The sequence below is a fragment of the Lissotriton vulgaris genome, chromosome 11 (assembly GCF_964263255.1).
Source record: "Lissotriton vulgaris chromosome 11, aLisVul1.2, whole genome shotgun sequence".
In the NCBI taxonomy this organism is placed as follows: Eukaryota; Metazoa; Chordata; class Amphibia; order Caudata; family Salamandridae; genus Lissotriton; species Lissotriton vulgaris.
The window spans coordinates 91418575-91432091 of NC_141699.1; the positions used below are offsets into that span (position 1 = coordinate 91418575).

General features: G+C 44.6%; 1 protein-coding gene across 1 annotated transcript in view; it reads left to right on the plus strand.

Moving 5' to 3' along the window:
- Positions 1 to 13517, plus strand: part of LOC147679018 (solute carrier family 2, facilitated glucose transporter member 11-like) — a 649876-nt gene that overhangs the window by 23739 nt on the left and 612620 nt on the right. The window contains exon 2 of the mRNA XM_086942752.1: positions 4832 to 4927. Within this exon, the coding sequence (XP_086798878.1) occupies positions 4832 to 4927 (96 nt within the window). The remainder of the gene's footprint in view (positions 1 to 4831; positions 4928 to 13517) is intronic.

A 13517-nucleotide genomic window follows, 5' to 3' on the forward strand; every position in this document is an offset into this window, starting at 1 on the left:
TGACGAAACCCTTTAATTTACAATAATTACAGACATATTGTTTTCTGCTGTTCTTCAACTCAGTACACTTTTCATTATGTCTTTTCCTACGAGGTGGTAGACAGCAGGGTCTGAGGCAGCATGCGTTCCTCTGCAGAGTGTGTACAACTGCTTGCTGTACCTTCAATAAACATCATTTTTAGCACCTTGGTGAGCCTGAGGATTTACCTCATTTGGTTTGACTGAAAATAAATCCCTTGTGTTAATTTTGTTATAAAGATGTAGTTGGGATCATTGCCATCCCAAATATATGAATATGAATATATTTGTGTTCCTTTACATTGTAGTCAAATTTAATTGGCTTCATTTAATACATTACGCCTGAAAAGTTATGACCTGATGTTGCCTTCTTTCCACATGTATCATAGAGAGTACCGGGAGATCCCGAGGTTTCCTCTGCATTTTCTCACTCTCTGTACCTTGTCCAGATTTTTGTGTCTCATTGCCCTCCTAGGTTTACCTTACTGATTTTTGTTCCCTCTATTGATGATGTTCCTTCCTCTGCTAGAGCAGCGAATATTCAATTAAATTCAATTCAAATTAATTTATATAGCGCGCTACATACCCAGAGGGTCTCAAGGCGCTTGGAGAAGGCTGGGGAATTACTTGTCGAATATCCAGGTTTTAAGTTGCTTTCTGAATGCTAGGTGGTTCTGAGTGAGGCGAAGGTGTGTGGGAAGTGAGTTCCAGGTTTTGGCTGCCAGGTAGGAGAAGGATCTTCCTCCCATGGTGGTTTTGTTGATGTGAGGTATAGCAGCAAGGGCTTGGTGGGAGGAGCGTAGCTGGCGGGAGGGGGTGTAGAAGGAAAGTCGTGTGTTGAGGCATTCGGGTCCAAGTTCGTAAAGTGCTTTGTGTGCGTGGGTTAGGAGGCGGAATGTTATCCTCTTATTGACGGGGAGCCAGTGGAGGTTTTTCAGGTGATCAGAAATGTGGTCTTTACGCGGAATGACTAGTATGAGTCTGGCTGATGCGTTCTGGATGCGTTGGAGTTTTTTCTGAAGTTTTGCGGTGGTGCCGGCATATAGGGTGTTTCGGTAGTCCAAGCGGCTTGTAACCAGTGCATGGGTGACCGTTTTTCTAGTTTCGGTGGGGATCCAGCAAAATGTTTTTTTGAGCATGCAAAGGATGTTGAAGCAAGATGATGAAACGGCGTTGACCTGTTTGGTCATCAAGAGTGAGGAGTCCAGAATGATGCCCAGGTTCCGTGCGTGGTCCGTCGGGATGGGTGCTTTTCCAAGGGACTCTGGCCACCACGAGTCGTCCCAGGCGGAGGGGGAGGTGCCTAGGATAAGGACTTCAGTTTTGTCGGAATTCAGTTTCAGGCGGCTGTGCTTCATCCACTCGGCTACTTCTTTCATTCCTTTATGTAAGTTTGTTTTGGCGGTGTTAGGGTCTTTGGTGAGTGAGAGGATCAGTTGAGTGTCATCCGCGTAGGAGATGATGTTGAGGTTGTGTTGGCGTGCGATGGCCGTGAGGGGGCTCATGTATACGTTGAAGAGGGTGGGGCTGAGTGACGATCCTTGTGGCACGCTGCAGATGACTTCAGTGGCCTCTGACTTGAATGGCAGGAGGCGGACTCTCTGGGTTCTTCCGGCGAGGAACGAGGTGATCCATTCCAGTGCTTTTCCTTGGATTCCGATGTTTCTGAGGCGTTGTAACAGGGTGCTATGACAGACTGTGTCGAAGGCTGCGGAGAGGTCGAGGAGGATGAGGGCGACTGTGTCTCCATTGTCCAGTAGAGTTCGAATGTCGTCTGTTGCTGCGATGAGTGCGGTCTCAGTACTGTGTTTGGCTCGGAAGCCAGATTGTGAGGAGTCTAGGGATTTGTTGGTTTCGAGGAAGGCGGAGAGCTGGTTGTTGACCGCCTTCTCGATGACTTTGGCTGGGAATGGAAGGAGCGAGATGGGGCGGTAGTTTTTGAGTTTGGTGGGGTCAGCTGTGGGTTTTTTCAGAAGGGCGCTGAGTTCGGCGTGTTTCCAGATTTCCGGGAAGGTGGCGGAGTTAAAGGAGCAGTTGATGACATCTCGGAGATGGGGTGCGATGATGGAGTCAGCTTTGTTGAAGATGTGGTGAGGGCATGGGTCTGTGGGGGATCCTGAGTGGATGGAGTTCATTAGGCAAATGGCGTCCTTGGTGGAGATCGGGTTCCAGTCATTAAGGATGTTCAAGGGGGGTGAGGGGACGTCAGAAGTTAGGGTGGGCTGGTCTCCGGGTTGGTTGTCGAAGCTGTTGTGGATGTCTGCGATTTTGTCGTGGAAGAACAAAGCTAGGGAGTCGCAAAGGGCTTGAGAGGGAGTGATGTCGTTGGAGTTGGCAGTGGGGTTGGTAAACTCTTTGACGATGTTGAATAATTCTTGGCTGTTGTGGGCGTTGTTGTCAAGTCGGTCTTTGAAAGCGGTTTTCTTGGCAGTCCGGATCAGTTGGTGGTGTATGCGGGTGGTGTTTTTGAAGGCGTCCCTGGTGCTGGTGTTAGGGTCTTTTTTCCAGGCCTTCTCAAAGGAGCGACAGAGTTTCTTGGATTTCTTAAGATCATCGTTGAACCAGGGGTCGTTATTTCTGCCTAGTCTGATTTGATGTTTTTTCAGGGGTGCTAGGTTGTCGGCGCTGGTGGTTAGCGATTGAGTGAGGTTAATGGCTGCTTGGTTGGGGTTCGAAGATTGGGCAGGGGGGTTTTGAAGAAGCGATGAGGAGATCTGGTCGATGGTGATTTTGTTCCAGTTTCTTCGCAGAGTAGGTTGAGGATGGTTGTGGGTTGTGGTCTTATTGTAGATAAAGTGAACGCAGCTATGGTCCCTCCAATGGAGAACTGTGGTGTGGCTGAAGGAGATATGTTTGCTGGAGGTGAAGATAGGGTCGAGTGTGTGACCTGCGTAGTGAGTGGGGGTATTAACAAGTTGTTTGAGTCCGAGGTTGGCGAGATTGTCCAGGTGGGTGGTGGTGTTGTTGTCGTTGCTTTTTTCCAGGTGAAAATTGAGGTCTCCCAGTAGAATGTAGTCCTCGGACGGGAGGGTGTGTGGGGTGATAAAGTCAGTGATTTCTTCACTGAATTGTGCACGGGGTCCTGGTGGCCTGTAGAGGAGGGTGCCTCTGAGTGTGGTCTTGGGGTCGGTGTGGATCTGGAAGTGAAGGTGTTCGGCGCTAGCGAGGTTGACGTCTGAGCTGGTTGAGATGCAGATGGAATTCTTGTGGACGATAGCGATGCCTCCTCCTGTTTGCTTGGTGCGGTCTTTTCGGATGATCTTGTAGCCTTCCGGGATGGCAATGGTGATGTCTGGGGCAGAGGAGGTGTTCATCCATGTTTCTGTTAGGAAGGCGACGTCCGGAAAGATGGTGTCTAGTAGATTCCAGAGGTCGATGGCGTGTTTGTGGACCAAGCGGGTGTTGAGCAGGATGCATTTTAGGTGGTTGGTGTCAGGGCTCTGTTTGGTGTTCGTGGATGAGGAGTTGGTCTTGGTGCCGTCAAACTTGCAGGAGTTGCATGTGAAGGGTCCATGGGTCTGTCCGGGGGCAGCTTGGGCGCAGTTGGGGAGTGGGCCTGGGTTAAGGGCTAGGAGCGTGGAGGCGGCGTATGTAATGCGGGTGGGACGGGGGCCAGGGGGTCTGGCGCTGGGCGCGGGCTTGGCGCGGACGGGCATAGACGGGCTTACCTTTGGCGCACCTTCGGCACAACTGGGGCACGACCGCTGCGCGTGAACGCTGCGCGAGAATGCATCTGTCATAAATGGATGGAGGAGGGGGAGGGGCGAGGGAGGGTCAGCAGGGAGGCGGGGCGGGCTGTGGGGGCCGGTCTCTGGGGCACCAACAACAACAACAACAAGCGTAAGATGGCGGCAGCTATGTAGAAAGCGCTACTTGCGTTATGCTGAGGCTCAGGTAACTGACTACGCTTGCAGCTGAAGCGTCCTGTTTAAATAAGTGTTCAAAGAGAGGGCGCCGATAGTACAATGCCTCTTGTTCCATATATATCATCACTTTTACATATGATTGCTGCACCCAAGTAAACCTTAAGTCTCCTTTCCCCTTCATCTGTGAGTAATAATCAATTCCAGCATATTCCAGTGATCGAAATATAGGTTTAGGAATTTTCTATGGAAAATTGGCATTTAAAATTCTGGCCACTTGCACAGAGGGCTTCTAGCAAGGTAAATGTGTTCATTAACACTGCAACAAGCGTTCACTTCCGCCCTAAAGTTCAGTTGGAAAACGTAAGCATGGGTTCTGTTAGTTACAGCTTTGACATAATTGATCACTCATGAAATTATTGCTGGTTGCTATGAAAGTATTACTGGTTGCTATGAAAGTATTGCTGGTTGCCATGCAACTATTGCTGGTTGCCATGCAACAATTGTTGGTTGCTTTTAATTTATTTTAGATAGCCATGAAACAATTGCTGGGTGCCATGAAACGATTGGTTTTTGTCATGAAATTATTGCTGGTATCCATAAAACAAATACTGGTACCCATAAAATTATATCACCCTGATTTCCATGAAATGTTGAATCACCGTCAATGTTTAACTATGGGAAATATAATGGTGAGTCTCTTGTGGGGAAGCAGAGTAGTTGCTAGAGGCAGCCACCCAGTAATCTGTAAGTGGTAATATAGCCCAGTAGGCTGAAGCAGCTTCTGAAGAGATCCAAGCAAAAAGGATAACTGTCTCGGGCTACACTGCATTACATTTAATCCAATGGTCAATTCGAGCACTTTGTGGAAAAAGCCAAATATATAATACATGGTCTAGCGCTTCTAATCATTTCACTGTCTTCCTCTTTCTTTCCCACTCTCCCAACAGATGACCTGGAGGCTGGCCTGCCTGACTTTAGTAGTGGGCATCGGCGGGTCATTGCAGTTTGGGCTACACATCTCCATCATCAACTCGCCATCTAAGGTAAGCACCACAGTGATGTTCCATCATTAGTGATCATCAATGAGAGCATGGGTGATGAGGATAGGTAGAGCCATATTCTTCTTTAAAGATTTCATTGCATGCAGCTTTATATAAATACTTTTCCCTTTAATAAAAACATAAAAATAGGATAACTCATCACTGACAAAAAATATACTCTGTTCACTTAAACATTATGAACTTAAAAAGAGCGTGCTGATTAATAATAGCAAAGCAATAGTAACAATAATGTCATCATTTATTATCATCATTATTTTATCTTTTATTGTTATTTCATATTGTAATATTAATAATAATAATAATACTAATAATAGAGCCAACTTAGGCTATTTGTGTGGAAAGGTAATAAAAAGCAAATATTATGTGTGCAGCCGTAATTCTTAATTTTGTGTGAATTAAAGATAAATGTATTAAAGTAGTAAACTCTTAATATAGCCCAAATTAATCTATTGAGGATCACAAATGTAATTCTTAGATGAATTACACTGACCAGCCCAGGAAGCACAAATTATTATATATTGGAAATACTTTTTTTCATTATCCAAAATCCTACTAAATGTTGCCCGTCGGTAATTTCAATAATTTTGTTATTCATTTTCCTTATAGTTTTATTTTTGCATTTATCAATGATACCAAAAGCAAATGGTGACTTAGCGACAGAGGTAATAAAAAAACATTATGGGGCCCATTATGATATCAAGGATCGCCAGCGCCAGTCTGGCGGTGGCCACCGCCGCCCCGATGGCGGCGATCCGTCCGCAAAATGTCCCTAGTTCACCCCTCCATATTAGCATGGCGAGGGACACCATGGCGGACGGAAAAACTGTCCACCGCTTTTCCACCAGTCGGATTGCCGACCAGGCAGAAAAGGGACACAATATGGTGGCGGTGCCTTGCAGGCACCGCCATCCATATTAGTATGCCTGCGGTAGAATGCCTTTCCATGGCAGACTCTGCCATTGAAAGGCATGCAGTGAAAACTTTGGGGGCCTGTTGCATGCCCCCGGGGAGGTAGGGGGTGGTGTGCTGCACTTGGGGGGTACCCATGGTACCTCCCTTCATTGGCAGACACAAGGTGGCAGGCACCACACGCTGCCTGTCACATTGTGCCTGCCATTAACAATGTGGCGGCTGCTGTTCAGAGCACCGCCCGCCACAATGTTAAATATGAGGGATGCGACCGCCAGGGTGGCGGTCGCATCCTAATGGGCACATCGGGACTGCCGCACTTCTGGCGGTAGGTCTCGTTTACTGTTACGGTGGCGAACGGACTTTGTCCGCCCGCCATCATAACGGACCCCTAAGTATGAACCAGTATAACATATGCATATATGTGGACATCAATAATTCAGTTGTGGTAGCATTGATTCTTGGACCCACATACTGACATCCTACCACACCCTAGCAATTCCCTGACCATTACAGACCAGTCCACTGGGTCATCTGGAAGTTTATCATCCATGCGAACAACTTGATTCTGAATTGCCTATGCAACCCCTATTTCAAGTGCTCTGTATCCCAGGAGGCCTGCGCTGGTCCGCGGGATCCAAGCAACTGTATGGCAATCCGTCATTTCTCCAGTACCAGGCCCATTAATGCAAATTTGTATCTGATTTTCATTCTCATGCCTGGGGGTATGACATTGAGAAAACATTGTTTGACTGACACTACAGTAGGTAGGAACAATAGCTTGCCAGTAGACCTGTATTTGTACACAATTCCACATCATATATAGAAAACCAACTTGCATCTGGAACTATTCACTGATCTGGTCAGGTAAATTCTGGTTATTTGCAGTGGCGTGAGATATGTGCGTTGTAGGAAATTGAAGCATGTGAGTTGTAATCGGCCATTAGTAGAAATGGTCTTTACAACTTTACAAGCTACCAAGTTTGTTTCCACTCCCTATTAGTCAATGATATATCTAAACTATCATCCCATGTTTGAAGGACTAGTAACACAAATTCCTGATTATCAGTTTGCAAAGCGGTGTACGGCTGGATACTGCGTGCACATCGTGACCTGTCTCCAGGATTTCTGTCAGAGTTGCTGCAGTGGGAGGTATTATAGGAAATTCCAGCCGAGCCTTCTCACCATCCTCCTCAGTCATACATACTGAAGAAATTGCCCCGGTCTCTCCGTTAAAAATAGCTGCTGGGGTACACCACAAATTTGAAGCTGTGGGTGTCTTCGAACATCAAGAAACTGTCTCCCTGAAAAAGATTTCCAAGTAACGTGCACCAATCCTCTGTACATCGTATCATGGATATTTCTCTGGCTTTCTTTCGGAAGGACTGTAGCCACTATATCCCTAATGATCTAAGAAAATGGTGAGTGAGTAATCACTCTATGCACAACTGCAACCCACACATTTGCAGTATGCCTCATCATGTATGGGCATTATCAAGGCAGCCCCCTACCCAGAAGTGTTTGGAGTGTGTCGCTCCAGTAGCAGACTTTTAACAGTCTCTTTTCCCAACTGTCTTCTTCCTCACATCACCAGGTAGCATGTTACATCTGGACTACGAAATAAAAAAAACTCAAAGTCTGGATGCTTCAAGCCTTACCATGGCCCTATCTAGTTTCAGGATTGCCAAACGTATTCTACTTCGCTTCTTTACCCATTTTAGGAGGGATCCTTTTTCTTTGAAGGTTATCACGTAACATGTTTGCAAATTATAAAGCCATCTTGGTGAGAATATGATTTTTGCAAGAGCAATGTGACAACATTTGTAATTTTTTTATTATTTCTAATTAACATTATTCCCTTAATTTATGTCAAGTGTCTGACCCAATAGATCACAGTAAGTTTCTAGTGTAGTAAGTTCCATCTTAAGCCCATTGTAGTTTCACTTTTAGCCTAACTGCACTTTTTAAGCCACATATGCTTTGCCCATGGCATGTAGCAAATTTATTTTCATTCCACGCTAATATTTTAGAAATAGGTTGCATGTTATTAATATTTAGTTAATTTCTTGAGATTTAGTCTGAACATTTTGTACAAAGTCCAACAACACAGTGCTTTGGTTTTTCTGTGCTTGCAAAGGCAACATCTCATAACATTCAGACATAACATGGGCCATCAGCTGTTTTCTAAAAAGGCACATCTTACCTTATTTATGAAGATGTTCCCTTTTGAAAACAGAGAGGAAAGTCCCTGGACGCATGAGCTAGCTCATGCTCAACCTGAGATGCAGACCACCAAACTGAAAATGCCAGGTATGGAGGCCCTTTCTCATCCCATGATATATCTCTATGCTCAAGTAGTGAGAATAGGCTTAGGCAGATATATGATTCACCCTGGCTGGTTTCTTAATTGTATACAGTGTACTTGTAAGGCTGATTACTCTGTTCAGTTGCATGTGTTTTCTAATTGCAGCACAGTTGCTTCATAATAGAGTACAATAGTTTCAATAAATATTGTAAACTTTCCTTGTGCCTTTGTTTTGTTTATTATGGACATGCATGAGTGAGAAAACAGAAGGCGATGATCTGTTTCCATGGTTCCCCCGGGGACTAGAGAGTTGTATTCTGGAGTGCCAATTTACCTGTTACTCAGGGAAGATTAGGAGGGCAGGTAAGGCACTATGAGCTAGTCGGATTTGGGCCCATAGGTATGAATATGGTATGGTGACTCAGTTCCTACATTCTGATGTCCTGTGGTCCCAGGCATAGTTCAGTTTCCAAACTCAATCCCAGGGACACAACCTGACCTTTAAACTTCTCAAGTGACATTAATGTCACATACATTGAATAATGTATAATCAATACATTGAGGAAGATCACAAATAAATTGCAGATGGACAACATACGAGTGGGTGGTTCCACCCACTCCCATTTCCACCCCACTTTTACCACATTTGGCCACTTTTCTGATTTCTTCTTTATCTGCCAAGCCTTAGGGAAATGTACCATTCTTGTCTGGAGACATTGTTAGAGACGGCTGTTGTTTGAGCAGGCTGTTTTAATTTTAATTTTAAGAATCTTTTGATCCTGAAATTTCATGTCATTTTTGCTCCTCTTTTCAGGTTTGCCCTTTTTGCTCTTAAAAGTCATTTAAAAAGCAAAGCATCTGCAGTCACTGTTGGCTAAATCTGACCCTTATTTATTTTGTTTTAATTTTTGGAACTTTTTCTCAGATACTTCAAACATATATGGTGTGCTACAAAATATCTTAAAAATCAAACATTTTGTGACAAGAATATTGAATACCAGTATATTGTTATGACAAGTATTTTATAGGAAGGTATGGGGTACAACATTTAACTCCACATACAGGTACCTTGATTTTATGGCAAGGCACTGAGGCCAATAATATTCATAGTTCCTTTATATCCCTCATACACAGCAGTAACAAAAGAATACTGACTCAGAATCAGAACTTTAAACCATTCCAGAACATTCTTGAACATACATATATGCTTAAAACCCGCTGCCATCATCCTTCTTTGTTTCTGCTCATGCACACTAATAAGTAATACCTTAAGGTTTTATATTGTATGTATAAGAGAGTCTTATTAATGTTAGTGTTATAAGATGAAGGATGATTTAATTGTGATTTATAATGAATATTACTTAGGACAATGAGAGTTTTTTTTCTAGTTTTAGGTAACAAAAGTGATATTGTTTAATTTGATATGGTTGGGAAATGTTTACTTTGGTTAGCAAAGCGGAGACAACTTTCTTTTAATTAGGTTTATTTATAATTTGTCGCATGCTAAAAAGTTTTCGGAGCAGTGAGAAGTGAATGCTCGTCTTTGCTCAAGCTGTTTCTGAAAGAAATCTAGTGCGAGATTTGGACGCGAGCAAGGTAACAGTTGGTTCATCTTGGTTATGAACTAATTTTAGTATGTCGGGTTTGCCATACGCACATCGCTTTTTGCATACAGCGGCCATGTTAGGATATTGGGATACGTGGTATTGGAGTATGTAGGGAGTAAGGAAGCCATGCTTTGTGGAGGGAGGCGGGTATAATGAATTGACACAAAATGCGTTCCATTATCAGTGATAAGAAGTTGCAAACAAACTTCAATTAAGAAAATTCTCCTTAGGAAATAAATGGCTGACTTGGTCCTAGGCAAATTAAAAAAACATTGTCAACTAGAAACAACTAACAACTAGAAATTGCTGGTAACAATTGGAAAGGACCTGACAAAATCCATGACTACTTTAGCCCAATACCTTGAAGGAAGAGGACAGGATGAAGCAGTTTGGTGGAAGTTGCCCAATGCTTGTCAGAAACTATGCATTGAGGACATTGCTTAATAAGTTTAGAAACCATTTTGTCCATATCCAGTCACCAGAAGAATTGCCTCAATTTTTTGCCAGTTGCAGATATGCCTAAATGGCCATTGTGAGCCAAAGTAGTTATGCGCTCATGTAGTGAAGAAGGTGGTACAAACAAATTTCCTCGCATACAAATCTGTCCTTCACAGGACAATTCTGTAGTAATGTGTGCAAATCTGTGCAATTCTTCTGATTGCAATTTACTAGAAGGCCTGAGGAAAATTGAATTTTACATGACCAAGTATGTCCCCTATCGTGTACCCCAACGTTCAATGTATGTGCATGACATCCATGCATTTTCCCTCCATGGCCGAAAATGAAGACGCATATGCATTTGCGTCCAACGTTAACATGTCATCTACCAGATCCTCCATGAATGAAACGATAATTCAGCTTTAAAACCTACGTTGCCAATGTACTTACATGGCATACGTTTTAACATCGAGAAGCACACGTTTTTCCAGGCCCTGAATTCTGGCTCCGAACCTCTTCTGTCTCAGAAAGCTGCAGTTTAGGTATGCATCCCTGACCTCTACCTTACTTCCTGCCCCGGCAAGCGGTGCCCGGCTCAGCCTGGCCTGCCTGCCAAGACGGTATTTTGCCTACAGTTATCTGCTCAGCCTCCGCAAAAACACATTCCAGTCTAGTGAAATAGGTAAACATATTCCCGGCTGCAGAGCAAAGGGCCCGGCCTTCTTGTCTCCTTACAAGTAATTTACTGCACCCGTTGCCATAGTAGGCCCATGGCCCGCGCATTGCACAAAGACACGTATGCACCCACTAGCATTCAGTGATGTATGGCCTCTGCCCGAGAGACCTTTTACTTCAGACAACACATCCTCCAAACACAAGATATCAGATATGTTATAGGTGCAGGTCGTTCTGACATCCCAGACATCAGTCTCCTCTACTAGTGCTAAAGTCAAGCCCCCAGCTCTCCCCAGTTACACGTCAATACCACGTCATGCTCAGTTGTGCGCGCATATATATGGTGAAGGGTTCAGCTGACCCTGCAAATTTTCTCTATGCATCCACCCACCTATGACACTTCTGTGACGTATCTAGCACACACCTCCGTGTACGCCCTGTACACGCCTTCTTTTACGCCCATATGTTCTTATCTCTCTTCTTTTCACTTGTTACGCCTACTGTATTCAATGCAACTGTTCAGTTTTACTATATATATTGTGTGATGTTAATAAAATGTTGAATATCCCTTCCTGAACCTTAGTGGTGATGGAACCCGATGTCCAGTGACTCGAGCCACTTAATTAAAGCCCGTATGACTCAGATACCACGGACTCTGCCTCTCATTTATTGAGCTATTCTTGTTGTCATTTAATGTATAGAAAAATAGTCCCGGTAATTTTATTTACCACATAATCTGCCCGAACAGGGACCCCTCCCCTTCCCCACGCGCCGGCGATGTAACGCAGGCCCCTGACCCCTTCTACAGCCGTGACGGACTCCTTTCAGTGCACACCCGTGGGTTTTCCTGCTTACTCCCTCAGGCCCACGGAGGAGACTGCGGTCCAGCATCCAGACGAGGCGGTGAGGAATGCAGAGAGTCCCGACCAGAGCCCAAGCCGCGAGAGCAAGGTCCGAGGTATCCGGAGGCCCACCTGTTCCAAAGCGCATGCGTAGTGCGTAGTAGCAGCCAGACGCCGTAGCAGTCCAGTCCAGTCCAGTGTCGAGTTTCCGAGGCCTTCAGTTTTGCTTCCCGGTGAGTACCGTTGTTGGGAACGCATCTAGACGGGTTCATTAATTTGTGCCCGGTCAAGACTGGTCTGGGTACACAGACCCGGTCCAGACGTGTTCACTTAGGTGGATACGGTAATTCAGAATTCTAGTATTGTTTCTCGAGATTTTCAGTATTATGTTTTTCTATGTACCAGATAGTATCCGTTCGAAATGTTTTTAATGTGTTTAATGTCGTGGTATGAATGATTGTTTGCAATTCATTACTGTGTTTATTGTGTTCACGTTCAAGTAAGTTCAAATATGCCGCTGTTTTTGAAATTACGTCAGATAGGAACCAGGAAAGGGATACTCGAAGAAGCTGTTCCCGTCCCGCCTAGGGACACTCCCGGACATTTTATGTACCACAAGCATGGCTTAGATGCCATACTGTACTTAGACTTATGGGTTGACTACACCAAAGATCTGGAAGAGAAATATAGATGGCCTGTTTCAGGGACATGGGATGCCGATTGCATCATGAGAGTAGAAGAAGCATTGTGGAAAAAGAAAGCCAGACAATCCCAGAAAGATGCCATAGAATTATGGCGTAAAGAAGCGCATAAAAGAACAGAGAAAGAATTCAGACAAGCAGAGAGAAATAGAGAATCATCAGAAAAAGCCCAAGAAAAAGAATTACTAGAAGAAGGTGAACGAGTTAGAGCAGAACAATTAGACAGACAAAGAAATGCCCTTATTAAAGGCATGTATCCCCTTCTCGCCCAGGGCCTGCCTAAGGCGACCCCGGAAGTACCCTGTAACTTGCCGCCACCATTGGTCCCGACTAAGCTACGTCATAAACAGACCGCAGCGGAAATTTTCCTTTCTTCCTACTTAGACGACACTGTCCCAGAATATGCAAATACTAATCCTCCCCCAAATGTTCAACCACACAACCCTGTTAATGGCACGATTCCCCCTACTGTTCCTCCTGCCACTGGTCCTGGCAATCCTTTTACTCTACCTGTAACCCAGGACCAACCTACTTTACCTACACCTACTTTACCAGCACCGACACTTCCTGCAAGCCCTGGTGGCTCACATCTAGGAGCCGCGGGAGGGGGTTTCTCTACCCCTCCTCAAGTAAAACGAATATCATTACGAGATTTAGCACTAGAACGAACGCCAAAGGCAACATACGCAACCCTTAGAAAGAACCTTATTGATTGTATATATGATCCAGTACCGGGTGAGGACTCATTGGTCTTACACTCACTAGGATTAAGGCGCGTTACAGATTATCTGATCACTTTAACAGGCATGAGAGAGAAATTAGACAAGATATATCACTTCATTAGAACGGGGGAGGGACCAGAAAGTATACAGGAGGCCATGGTACACAGAAAGGTGGAAACTCAGCGTTTGCTTTTACAGTTCTTGATAAACTGTTTGATCAGGGAACAAGATCAACCACACAGAGAAGTAACTAAACGTATGTTAAATTGGAGTGATAACATAGCAGTCGGAAAGCATGATAAACAGACTAGTATAGAGTCAATGTACAGGAAAATCCGTAAGGAAATTCAAGAAATACGTGAGAAAGAACGTG